Raw genomic sequence first — 13,874 nt, forward strand, 5'->3', positions numbered from 1 at the left:
CGGCTATGAAAGTATACTTTACTTACCCAGAGAAGCAAACTGAAATGTTTTAAAACGCAATGATTTGGAAACTTATAATAAAATTAATTTAAAGACAATTTAATTTAGCTGTAACTTGAAACAGACTGATTTGCGTTACGTTTCTGGAATGGTCAACATTCATCCAAGAGCTACATTTTTACTAACACTACATTTTCAATGTAAATACATCACCGTACTATACAAAGAATGCTGTTTAACCTAAAATATTGTAACTTGGGTTACAGGATACCTTTGAACAGCTCTGGGAAGAAGCTTACAAAACTGAGACATATGGCAGGCAAGAGAAGATGAATAAAACAAGATGACAGAGTACATTTAAGCTGTTTTTATACTGCAATTCTAAAAAGTAAAATTTAATGCAAGTCATTTAAAATGTTTTGTTCAAAAACAAATATATACAGTATATACTTTTATATGCAGCAGTATAACTGAAGCATTTTCCTTTAGCTTTCTTACAATACCTATATGTCAGAAAAATGCACAGTACAAAACAGTCCATTCTAACTAGCATGCATGGTTTCATTTAACTCGTTGTCATTTTAAATCGGTCCGATAGACTGCTATAGGCTATAGTGCCCCTCTACTCTGAAGTGTATGTCCCCTAAGTTCAGGCTTATGCCACCACTTTCACATGCAGGTTCAATTGTAGTTGAACAGACTAGAAATATTTTACAATCTGCTTTAAATCATGAGGAAGCAGTAACACATGAACATGTTTTTGGCTACTGGAGCCAGCTCACATGATTGCCAATGTAGCTTCTGTGTTTCTTTGACTTCCTATGGCTTATACATTCCATGAAATGTGACAGGAATAATGGTTTCCACTTCAGCCCGGGCCACTTCAGTCAGGTCCTTGGCATTCAGAACCAGAAGGTATGCTGGTCTCTGCCCAGCACCAGGAGTCACTACTACTGTCAATATGACCCCTAATAGAAACAGTTAGACATGCAGCAGTATAAGTGTATACATTCCTTTGATCACGTTTTATAATGTCATTGTTCAAGTATAGACCTGCTGAACTACAACGTACATAGCCTAATAGTTTTTTAAAAACAATTCTGCAGCAAGCATTTCAACTAGAAGTCTTCACAGTGTCTTCAGAGAATGACTTCTACCTGAAACAGATAAGTTGAGTTTGATATGTTTTCTTATGCTGCACGTACCAGTGTTTTGTAGTTCTGGATGCTCCTCGGTTTTATAGCGTATTGTATGAGGTACAGTATCAAATAAATATTCATTACTTAGTATCAATCCGAAAACATTCTATTACTGAATTATGTTTAAACTCGGAGAAGCAGTTGTTGGAAATGCAGTACTGTGATTGGCTAATGGTTATTAATTTGGTATAGTATAGTAGTAAATAAAAATAGAGGGGGAAAATCAATTTGCACTTAGAGTAACATCCATTTGTAACCAACAGATATTGAGCTAATATGAGCTTCCTGGATGCTTACGAAGTGCACAATGTTATGGATTTTATATAGAAATAAAATGCCCTCCAGACTGCTTTACTATACTGATTTACCTAACCACCCTTCATCTTACCATCGTCCTCATCTACAGCATCAGGAGTGGCCACAAAAATGGGCTCTGAGGGGTACGAGTCCGGCTCCTGCCATACCCAGGTCTCCTTGGTCTTGACATTCAGTTTGCAAATCTAAAGGAAACAGGAAGGACAATTACTTTCAAAGTAAAGCTACATTCTGGGAACCGTTCTCAATGAGCACTATGCTGTTTGTTCCAATGCAAGAATTGGTTTTATTGGGGTCTCCTATTGAGAATGGTTAAGCATTGTCTGCAGGAGATAATGTGTTCTGGGTTCAGCACTAAGTTAAAATGTGTTTCTTACAACAGGAATCTACTGTACCAGCTGTAACAAAAGCATTTTTGCAGGGATTTGTCCAGTAGGTACTGTACATACATAGTATACATGCTCCCATAAATGGCACAATTAAAGACCAATGCTTCACCTTATTAGAATTGGAAAGACTTCCCATTTATCCCACAATACCCAATAAACTGAGGCAAGCGTAAAACATTTTACTTACCCTATCTGGAATAAAGTGGTTCAGCCCCAGTGCATATGCATAAGTGTAGTTCTTCATGGAAAATTTCTTATAGTTGATCTGTGGGAATTCAAAAGCTGCAAGGGAAACACAAACCAAAATGAGTGAAGCTGTGTTTCACAGCCTGACACACTTTTCAGTATGTGTTGTAATAATAATGGGTATGCTTACGAGTGGTGCAAATTACCGATATCTTTTTATTAAACATAATTGAGTAACTTACCCAAGGATTACTTGTAATTCTTTTTTAATTAAGAATTACTTAATTATTCTTACAGCGGTTTATAAGAAGTACTAACGAAGTAACAAAAACTATTACAAATGTGTGCAACTATTTAATGCCAATTCTGCACACATACCTAAAATACCACCTTTAGCACTGCACAGAGCCCTAGACGCAGGGCAAGCAGTGTGTCTGCTAAACCATGTTTGTGGAAACATGGCTGAAGACTAATTTATAATAAAAACAGCATCTGTATTGATCCTTCTGGGTTTTTTCCCCCTCTGGGTCATTTATTGACCCACTTATGTACATTACAACATACAATAGATACAGTAAAATAAATGAAGCTAAGGGCGGCAGTACCCTTATAAAAGATTACCACTGTAAATTTACAGTTTTGCTTTTCTTACCTCTGCTTTCACTATGCTTTATTACACTTTGCTATGGGAATGTTTTATAAGGGTATCGCGCTCTGCCACTGTTAAATAAAGCAGACAAAGAGATGAGCCGTGTGTGTGGTTTGCAGGTTTGCAGGTTTTCTGCTCTAGGGACCCCTACCTTGTCGAGGTCCAGAGAAAAGGACTTCTGGCTCCAGCCATACGGTCCCGTCAGCCCACATGGTGGCAGTGGCTGTTGTGTAGGGCAAGCAGATTAGGTTCTTGCCCTGTTCAACCTATTGCAAAAACACAAGACGTAATGTGCAGTGGAACTGTTATAGTATAGTATGTTTGTTTTATTGGTAAATTTACCAGCTTAGAATATTGTTCTGTAAATGTACATACATTGCATACTGTTTGAGAATTATTTCAACAGTTTACCACCACAATTCTGTGGTTTAATGAACAGGTATCACCTGCCAATTCAGATACAATAGAATCTGGGTAAATCTGGCCACTTAGTCACAAAAAAGCTCCAATGCATGGTAATATACCACCAACAAATTCAAAACTTGGCAGGTTATGGGGCATTGTTACCTGTGTGTCTAATACATACAGCATATTGGCATGCCTAAATATATTCAATAAGTGCCAAAAATGTACAAGGAAGACAATGTAATTTACTTACATTGAGAAACATGTGGCTATAATAAACAGTAAAAATGAGATGCGTTGTGTTTTTCTGTCTTCCAGTCTGGATAGGAATAATATTCATTGCTGGAGAACACAAGCATAGTATATTTTTCCTTAATAAAACACTTCTCTGCTTCTAGTTTAGTTTTTTGTTACCCGGTCAACATCCAGAGGAAGAACGTATCTTCTGACTTCTGGCTGAGGAGCCATCATGGCATTCTTCTTCACCTCGTCCCAGTTCTCTTTTAAGTTTGCAAGGTACAGGTAATTATACACAAATTCAAACCTGGAAGAAACACAATCCATAAGGCTGGGATTTAACTAACTGTATAGCACCGCAAAGCTAACAGGACTAAAAAACATCAAAACAGAGAAAAACCTGCTGTCACAGTAAGAATCTAATCTAAAATGAAATAATCTGCAGTAAAATAAAGCTGTTCAGTTTCATAAATGCATAAAAGTAAACTGCATTGTGATTTAAATTTAAGAACTAAGATGTTGATTTGATAAGCATTTACACTGCTCGGATAAACTATAGCTGATTGTTTTTAGAGCACTTTAAAAGAGTGGGGAATCACCCTGGATTGCTTCAAAGGGGTTGACACTGTCCCAAGGGAGTTCTTTGGTACTGTGAAATGGTCAAAATCCAGCTGTGGCTTATCCCGGCAGGGTATAAGTTGACTTAATTAACCCTAAGTAACTTAAAACATGGAGAATGCATTGTTAACGAGTGTACTAATATTAGTGACATTTCATAAGCGACTACGTCCCCTTTGTTCATTCCTTTTCCTTACCCTTTCCAAGTGCACAGATCCACAACGAGGAACCCATCTTCTTCATATGTGTTGATGTGATGAAAAACATTAATGGCTGAAGTTCGAAACTTAATGTTTTGATATTCTCCACTTTTCTTGGTAGCAATATGAAACCATGTCTTCAGAGAAATGCAAAAAGTGTTAAATACATTATACATTAGACTCTGTACCACGGACGATAAGTAAATAGTAAGGAAAGTAGTTGGAATGTAATCATCTGTAAAGTAAGTGACAGTGGGTTGTGTAACCATAGCGGGTATTCGGAGAGGATGGTTTCTTACCCCCATTGTTTCATTGGATTCAAAGCAGTCCATGTAGTTGGCTCCTCGAATACTCCACGCAGACAAAAACTTCAGCAGGTTGATCTTCACCGGCGTCTCCACAAGCACAAAATAGTTTTCTGACATTCCAAAACTGTGAATACAAGCAGACCACAAACTAACCTGTGCACATCCTTTGACTTACCACAGCTTCTATCCCACTAACAGTAAGAGAACGGGAAAACTATGTAAGGAGTCAATATTCAGATTTGTAGATTAAGAACATGAACATTTCTGACAGCACATGTGGAGGTTCTAATCAATAGATCTAAACAGCAATGGATGCAAATAATGCTATCACTTAAATTACTGGAGTATTAACTGAGGTTTTTCATATTGTTTTAACTGACACAAATAGACTAAAGATTAACATGCACTCAATATTTGCTTGGAACCTTTATTAAGAATTTAAACAGATCAATTGAATTAAAAAACACTTGTCACATTCTGCTTAGTCTTTAGTGTACTGTAACAGATATTTCTATCTTTTAATCAGTCCCTAGGTTTCCCAGGTGATCGAGTGGCACTTTCCCACACTTCCATAACACATTATACTGGACAATGAAGTCTGTAAGACTGCTAACTCATCTGGACTGGCATTCTTTCTAAAGTAGTCTGCATTGGATAGGGGAATCCAGCCCAGATAGATGAAGGCTTTTACTCCACAATGCCTATTCAAATTGATCAATTTCTTGTGAAAGGAAATTCAAATCTTTACTGTTAAAAAATGAGTAAGTGTGGTGCATTGGCACATTTGTTGTTTTGTTTTTCAAAATTTTGTTTGACTATATTCATAAAATAAAAGGGATCTGTTTTGCATTTTCTTTTTAGCATTATACTGTATGTGAATACAAAATGATGATTATTATTATTAATACATTATACTGTGGGTAATATTGATTCATGAAACATTATTTAAGCCTAATATGTTTTATTTCTTGGCTTGAAAAAACATTGGGAACTGGTTTCAATACAAAAGGATACTAATATTGAATGAATGCTTTTTTTGGAGAAAAAACAAAAAGGAAGTTAAATGTATTTAGTAACTAATTTATCCAATAGACAACAAATCAACATTTAACAAACTAACCTGTGCACATAAGAGGGCTTGAATCTGTCACTGCAGGGAAACTGCACGACCACCTTCATCCTCTCCAGTGGATCCACTTTGTCTGCACAATAAACGAGGCTTTCAGTTTTTAAAAGAGGCTGCTTTCTCATTAAACTGCCTGGGCTATGTACCGTTGATCATACAGAATTTAACAGGCGCTCCAACAAAGGCTTTAGTATTATTGACATTATCGCTTCATTATTACTGGTTATTATTATTATTATATTATTATTATTATTATTATTATTAGAGATTCATTATTACTGGTTATTGTATTACTGTGTTTTTACTGTTCTGAGATTCTTTTGGTTCTTCACTTGTTTTTTTACGTTCGTTCAGGGTATGCAGATATTACTGCTGAATTCTGGTACCTTGGTCACATGGTTTGATTGCAGCTTTACCACTGGAGTGACTTTATACCACAACACAAGTCAATTATGTACCAGGAAGCAACACCAACAACTGTTCATCTGCATATTCCAAACTCAAGTATAAAATATAAGCAAAGAACAAAAAAAACTTAAACAGAAGAAAAGAGGGGTGCTGCAATAATAATATTGCTATTGTTATGTGTTAAGAAAATAGATTTGAACACCTTGATTAGCACCCCTATAATCTTGTATTACTTTGTTGTCATCACCAGGTAGCACGGAAAACGATAGCTTTCAGAAAGCCAGCGAATGAATGCGTACTAAATTATGTTAATACGATTTTTTTCTTAAAATGCTGTACCCCCTATCTGGCAGGGTTGTGTATACTATGAAGTTACTCCTGTTAACAAAAGCTGACCTTTCTGGGTGGGTGGGATCTTGACCAGATTGTAGGCAATTGAACAGCCTTTCCCAAAACAGTTTCCAATATTATACACAGTGCCATCGCTCTCAATGTGGGGGTGAGCAGTCACTCCATTGATGGAGACATAGTTGCACAGATCCACCTGGTTGAAGGGATAAACAAACACTTTGGCTCTTTGGATTCTAAACACAATACAACATGAGCATAGGTGCTCTGCTCTGTTTATTTCAATTGTGAGGATCTCTGCAGAGCGAATTTAAGAGTGAATTTCGATTTTTAGGGTAATACACATTCAAATATTAAGGGACACATTTTCAAAGCGTTTACTGTCTCCAGTCTATAATTAACTTTTTTGAAAGATGAAAATTCAATATGAATGTGCGAAACTGAATAAAACAGCTTGAGAGCTAGTGCTTGCTTCAGAGATCTGTGAATACATTACTTAGATCATTATCAACTGTGTAAAACCAAAAGGTGTTTTTTTCCTTTCAAAAATGAGGGGTTAATTAAAGACTGGAGTAAACTCTTTGAAAATATGGCCCGAAGTATTTCAAACATTCAGCACTACATACAACCATACAGTTCAAGGAATCGTAATTAAAATGTAATAGTAACACAACCGACAGGATTAAAATGCAGTTTAATGGTGGTACAATTCCTGAGTCTACATTATTTGAAAAACGCTACAGCAGCATTGTCATCTCAATATGGAAAAGGAGCTACCTTTGAGATTGTTTCCAATGTCTCTGGGTTGACTTTTGTAATGTAGTTGGTTTCTGTGCAGGCATAGAAATCTTCCCCTACAGGATACACATTGACCAGCGCGTTGTCTGTCACTTCCACACCTTTAAAATAGGAGAAAAACCTACACCAGAAAAAAAGTAAAGTATGGACAGAATCATAAGTATTCCTGGTACAAGTATCTATTGAAAGCAAGAACATATCTTCACTGCAAGGAAACACAGTCCCTGTCTTGATGATCGTCAAGGCAAACAAAATGAAATATTTATTTCTAATGTAAAAAACGATGTAACCATGTATCTTAAGATAGCTCCTGTCAGAGTGTGATGGAACAGTTCACTGCCCATCATCAAACATGTTTCACTAGAGAACTGAGCCAGATTTGAATCTAGGCCTCCAGAGGTGAAAGTATATAGTGCTTATCCTTTGCACCCCCCTGTACTAACAATTATGTCTATGCAAGTTCCAAATTTGTTGTACAACAGGAGAGGTAAAACTAGAACCAAACAACTAAGTGATATGTTTCAAGTCCATTAAGGACTCTCAATGTGTTTTGTTTTTCATTTTGTAACATTAACACTTTGGCTAAATTTGGCCGGACAACATTGGAATAACACTAGAGAATTGGGGAAGGCCTCGTCTTCTGTGCTATTCCCCTGGTGAAACAAAATAAATGGATTAACCTGGAAAAGATGTTCTTGCAAGGGTCAGGGAAAGCAAAGGTGCCAAACTCAGTGATGACAATCCTGTTCTCAGTCATTGCTCTCACATAGGCATCAGTTCGGACAAATCTGAAAGATACACACACAGCAAAGGGTTAACGTTTAAAGGTGTGTGGTTTTACAAGGTGTTACCATACGCAATTTATACTATTATGTAAGTGAGTAAAATGTTGTCAATTCAGCAAAAAACACCATTTGGAATAGTTTCTGTGTTTTTTTGGGGGCTTCAAGATTGATAAACTCCTGCTTAAGAAGTGGCAGGAAAATGCCTGTGTAGCATTCGATGCAGCCACTGAGAAAGTTGTACTCAAGTTGTTACTCAGAACGCACTAGCTAAGTGCTGAGGGGGAACACCCCCATCTTAATGAAGTGGCCACATTCTGTATTTTGTAGAATTGTAAAAGGTTTATATTTAAAAGAAGGAAATATCATTCTGTCCGGAAAACAGGGAGCATGAAAGCAATTTTAGCTTGTGAACACGATAATTAGACCCAGACTCGGCATTACTGGTAAAGCTATTTTTGTGTCGCTCAACAGCTTTTGAATTTCCAATAACTTTGATGACAATTCTCGTAAACACAAAATAAACAAGAAAACAAGTCAGTTATTTAAAGAAACTGCACATTTGAGACCCAGGTAGCTAATGGAAGTACAAAACAGTTAAGATTTCTGGACTTATTTTGTGAGCTACAATAACTTTAATGAAATACCATTAGCAGCACATACCAAATATCATGGCTTTGTAGTGGCCAAATGACTTTATAATCTTCACCGTTTTGTTAGCAGTACTGGTGTGGCCTTTATTTTACTTACTTTCGGTGGTAGGTGACTGCTCCATTTTTAAAATCAAACTTGTGAAACAGGGCCTGTCCGTCAAACAGATGATAGAACCGCTCCTCGCCGATCTCGAAGAGACCAGGCCCGAGCCTAAGCAGACTGCCCTTTAACCAGGGAGGAATTACCCCTGAAAGAAAAAAAAAAAACAGACATACATACATTATTACTTCATATTGGCTGTGGCGCCACTATAATGTCTATTCCGTTCTTGCATATTTGTAATTTGTGTAATTTCTAAAGATGCACAACATAAAATGGATGTGTTGTATTAACAGCCCTTAAGAGACATCGCCTGTGGGGCTGTAGGCTTCAATTCATGAAACATGAAATAGCAAATAATGCATTTTGATTTCCACCGTATTCCACTGCAGCACAGGCACAATACAGGACAGACCTGTAACCACAGCTGGCAATGGCTCAGCAAGCTCCTCCACCGTCTCAAATATCTTCTTGTAGCCACCAGCAGGATGTTCGATTCTGCAAGTGTATAAAAACACGTAGGCATGTTACTGCTTTATAATCATTGTGTCTCCTCTCTATACTCTACACACAATGCATGTGGAATTCACCTTCCTCTGTAAGCAAGTTACTAAGGCTGATTTAAAATTAGTTATTCCAACGGGTGACCCCTGAGCCATAGATGGTTCTCTGTGTTCTGCAGTGTGGCTCTTTATTTAGAAGTGAAGGATTCGATTTAAGTGTTATTGGGATCAAAATCGTTACAACGGTGATTGGTTGTCGTTAGCAGCTGCATAAAAGGTACAGTTAAAATGCAACAATATTGTTTCTGTATTAAATTAAAAAAAAAAAAAACATTTTATAACAAGTGTAATTATACATAAACTAGCATATTAATTTCTATTAAATTATAATCAATCAATCAATCTTTATTTTATATAGCACCTTTCATAATGGACCATCATCACAAAGTGCTTTACAAGATGCAGTAACACACAGAAAATCCATAATACTTTAGAGAGAAATGCATAATACATAAAAAAACATAATACATTAAATAGAGTGGAAAATGCATAATACAAGATAGTAGCATAATACATGAAATAGTAGCAGCAACACAGCAGCTAATAGCAGATATCTGGCTTAAAGAGCATGGAAAGCAAAAGAGAACAGATGAGTTTTGAAGTTGATTTAAAGCGAGTGACGGCGGGAGCATCAAGTACCAAAGCTGGGAGAGAGTTCCAAAGAGTCGGAACCATGAAGCTATACAAGCATTCTCTAAGTGTGCTACACTTTTGCTAATATGAGTGTTGAATGTAAATGTGTGCTTATTGCACATTAATTCAATTGGAAATATTTTAGTATACAAATAACGGTATCAAACAAGCACTGTGGTAGTGGGGTACACAATATACAAAGGCAACCTTTTGTTTTTACCTAAACAGTAATAAATATATTATTGTCTTTAAACATGTAGACTGTTTGCAGTTTTACCTTACCCTAAGTTAAGAATACATAATAAGTTAAAGGTTACAAAATGAAAAATAACAAACAACTCGAGTGTCCGTATGTTACTCTGTACTGTAGTTCTTTATATTAGTACCCATCTATTATTATCTTAACAAACAGTTCCTTGACAAGAAATGTGCAGGAGAACTGCAGTGTTGTATTGTTATCCTTTTGCAGTAACCAAAACAAGTCATTATACTCAGTTCACTGGAGTAAAAATGGAGTATTGTTTGGTAAGGTTTGTATTTAGACATGGACATGTAGGATTTAAATGTATAGTACCCATAGAAGTTGGCAGACCAATACAAGGAAGGTAAATGAACTCACCGGCTACACATGTTCCTGTTTTCACTCTGCGCACACTTGCTCTGAAGACTGGTAGTGGAGTCTGCCTGTGTGGGCTGTTTTGTTTTTTTTATACTAGGGATTCCATTTCCTATTCCTAATCTTATTGACTGAAAGGACTTCCTCAGCCAATCAGAGGACAGAAGAACACAAAAATGCCTTTGTGCTTTGAAGCTGTTTCTCGGCTTAAATTGGCTTCTCACACAATAATGTTCTTTGCACTACCCTCGCTCCAGCCAAAGAACTAAATCAAAAGCATGTTGTGAAACTGCACTGCAACATTAGGGGAAAATATAATCACACTTTGTAATGTGCTTAACAGCAAGCAAGCATATTCAAGAATTATAAATCACTGTTATAGTGTTATGTATATCAACTATTTAACTATTATGTATATTTCCCAACCCTGTTCCTGGCAGCACACCATGTCTGCTGGTTTTCATTCCAATGCTGCGCTCAATTGCTTAATTAAACCCTTCATTGAACTAATAAAGTGATTAACTGGGCATTTTCCTGTTATTTTCAAGCTCTTCATTTCCTAATACGGTTCAATTAAGCAATTGAACGCTGCGTTGGAATGAAAACCAGCAGACACGACGAGCTGCCAGGAACAGGGTTGGGAAACATTGATGTATATGACGATGTAGGGATTGGACACAATAATAACCCCCCGCCATGTGTAGCACATTCTTTATTTGAAATGGGCATTCCCTCTCATGACTAATGTATTTGTTAGCAAATCCCACACAAGTATTCTGTAGTATATGAAAGATGCATCTCCCTGTCAGTGGGTAAGACATCTGATTGGTTGTCAGTTGTATTTCAATTCCTGAGGTTTCAGGAGGAACAAAAGTGCTGAATACTATGCCATCTTCTTTCTATAGAACAAGTTTAATACCTTATAAACTTCCTGTCACATTAAATCGTTGTCAATGTAATTCTGACATTCAGCTGAAAATATATTAGTTTCTGTATATCTGAAACTGAAAATCTGAAAAATATATCTGTTTGGTGGTTGAAGGTTCATTTTGAAAATACAAAGAACACTGATAGTAATACAACTACATTCATCATCAATAGGACTACTTTTTTGTTTAGATTACAACAATTGTACTGAGTTGTATGTATTTGTTTACATCAGATGACAGGGTCAGATAGCAATTCCATAAATTCGCTTTTTGTTTCCTTTCTTTTGATCTCGTCACAATCTTGGTGGTCAATCATGAGTTCTTATTGTTGAATTCAAATGCTTTGTAATGACATTATGCTAGTGGTAAATCTGTTCATTTTGTCTCACGGTATCAAGCTTGCATGGTCTTCACCCCCAAGTATCATTCTTCCATCCATCCATCCATTATCTGTAACTGTTTAATCATATAGAAGGTCACGGTGAGCCGGAGCCTAACCTGGCAGACACAGGGCGCAAGGCAGGACTACACCCTGGATGGGATGTCAGTCCATCGCAGGGCAAGTACCGTTCTTTATTATTTTAACCCTTCCACTTCACATGGACTTTCCCTGCAACGGTGGTAAGATAACTAAATATGTATTTGCATAGTTCTTACTAGATGACAGTATCAAGAATCACATCTCATTCTAGTGAAAAGCACAAAATATATTGATATTGAGATGCTCTTTGCAAAAAAGATCCCATTTTGATTTGAAAATAAATCCATAAATTATGAACAAATAACATTGAATACATAGAGATATTTTTGGAGACACATTTTATAAAAATCTTAATATCATAGTTTGCATGTTTAGAATTTCTCAGTCATAACTTGGTTTGGATAATATCGTTCATTTTTTTATAACAGTCATTTTTTATTGAAAAAAAGCAATGCACTCATTTTCAGTGAGAATGATTCCATTTACAATATCTTTATGAAAAAGGCGACATTAAGAAGTAAAAATGCAATGAACTATTCAGTAGATATTCAACCAATGAAGCCTGCAAATGAAAGCCAATGAGCATTACTTTCATACTTCATGGCAAGTTATAAACATTGCCTGTGATTTAATATAATGGTGTACCCTGGCTGATTCCTGATACAATTTCCAACTCAAGTTGGAAAAAGAGCAGGGCCACCTGTAAAAACCACATGTGTGTGAAATAAAAAAAGAACAGGGAGTGGAAGGTCACATGTGCTGGGACAACTTTGTTATTCAGTTGCAGTGTAATTGTAATATAGAAATGTTTAGGGGATTAAAACCACTGCAAAACACAAGAATAATCCATTGAGGCAGACATATTTTAGGATTAGCAATGACGTGCAAGGATAATGACTATATTGTACACAAATGCTCCTGGGAAAGAGGGACCATTCCAATGGATTAATACAAATCCAAAGCAGAGATTACTATTTCTCTTCAAATTCTTAACCACTTGCCTATAACAAATGATACAAAGCACCCTGTTCATCATATTGTATAATGTCAAAATAATGATTGCAAATAATGTAAGATCCAGCAGTGATTTCTTTATTGGATCCTCGTCAAACCGAACTCAAATCCAGAACCGTTTTGAAGCAATCAGGAAAATGTCAAGATGACCGGTATACTGGGCAGGAGGTAATTGGGCAATTGTTATATTAAGGATCAAAATATGCAATACAAAGATACCCTACAGCAGGGTAGAAAATAGAACATTGACCTACAGCATTACAAAGAAAGACACTCAGTGGCATAGGAACAAACATAGGCAAAGACAAAAACAGTTACAGGACAGTGTTGCAAAGAGCAATCTGTCTCAGTTCCTGTACGGTGAGGGGTATTGGTTGTCCCTGTATCTCATTTTGATATTTGCTGGATTGGCTTGAAACCCATAGGTAAATTGGAGGGTGCTTTTGATTTTATTCCTATAAATAACCTTGCCAGTTTTCCCGTTACCTTACAATTGATTCAAAACAGAAGGGGTTTCTTTTTAATTTTTAGCACGTACACCACTTGTATAAGGTTTTGGGAACCAGTACAACTTTTTTTTTTTTGGTCATAGCCCTCCTAATTTTAACTTGATTCTGATTGAAATTTTTACATAGCACAACAGTGGATTTCAGTGAGCTACCAACAAAGGCCAGCCCTGCAGATGTCTGCTGGAAACTTTCTCCTTTACAAGTGGCAGGAGCCTGTGACACTCATTTGGATTACAAATCTGCATTCGCCTGACTAGAACTCATCCTGCACACACGTGTGCCTTTATCAGATGAGCCGGTCAGGGACCTACTAAAGATATTTTCAAGTATTACTCCTGGTTGTCTGGTTTTAGTTAACTAAAATGGAGGCTTGAATTAGTCTTATGTGTTTATGAATCACAGGCAGAT

General features: G+C 36.6%; 1 protein-coding gene across 1 annotated transcript; it reads right to left on the reverse strand.

Annotated features, from left to right (window-relative positions):
* Positions 1–83: 83 nt before the first annotated feature.
* LOC121326874 (retinoid isomerohydrolase-like) lies at positions 84–10,638 on the reverse strand. Its single transcript, XM_041270479.1, has 14 exons — positions 10,537–10,638; positions 9,137–9,219; positions 8,719–8,869; positions 7,867–7,974; positions 7,166–7,307; positions 6,437–6,584; positions 5,627–5,708; positions 4,498–4,630; positions 4,196–4,335; positions 3,558–3,687; positions 2,890–3,004; positions 2,091–2,185; positions 1,588–1,699; positions 84–968 (listed from the first exon to the last, which is right to left on the reverse strand). The coding sequence occupies exons 1-14, from the start codon at positions 10,545–10,547 to the stop codon at positions 820–822; spliced, it is 1,599 nt and encodes a 532-aa protein (XP_041126413.1). The 5' UTR covers positions 10,548–10,638; the 3' UTR covers positions 84–819.
* Positions 10,639–13,874: the final 3,236 nt, after the last annotated feature.

The sequence above is a fragment of the Polyodon spathula genome, chromosome 14 (assembly GCF_017654505.1).
Source record: "Polyodon spathula isolate WHYD16114869_AA chromosome 14, ASM1765450v1, whole genome shotgun sequence".
In the NCBI taxonomy this organism is placed as follows: Eukaryota; Metazoa; Chordata; class Actinopteri; order Acipenseriformes; family Polyodontidae; genus Polyodon; species Polyodon spathula.

Bases quoted from the DNA above. Each gene is read 5' to 3' on its own strand.
- LOC121326874 (XM_041270479.1), bottom strand. The intron at 7,975-8,718 runs GTAAGTAAAATA...TGTATCTTTCAG, and splicing joins GCAGTCACCTACCACCGAAA to ATTTGTCCGAACTGATGCCT. The intron at 969-1,587 runs GTAAGATGAAGG...TGTTTCTATTAG, and splicing joins TGCTGTAGATGAGGACGATG to GGGTCATATTGACAGTAGTA.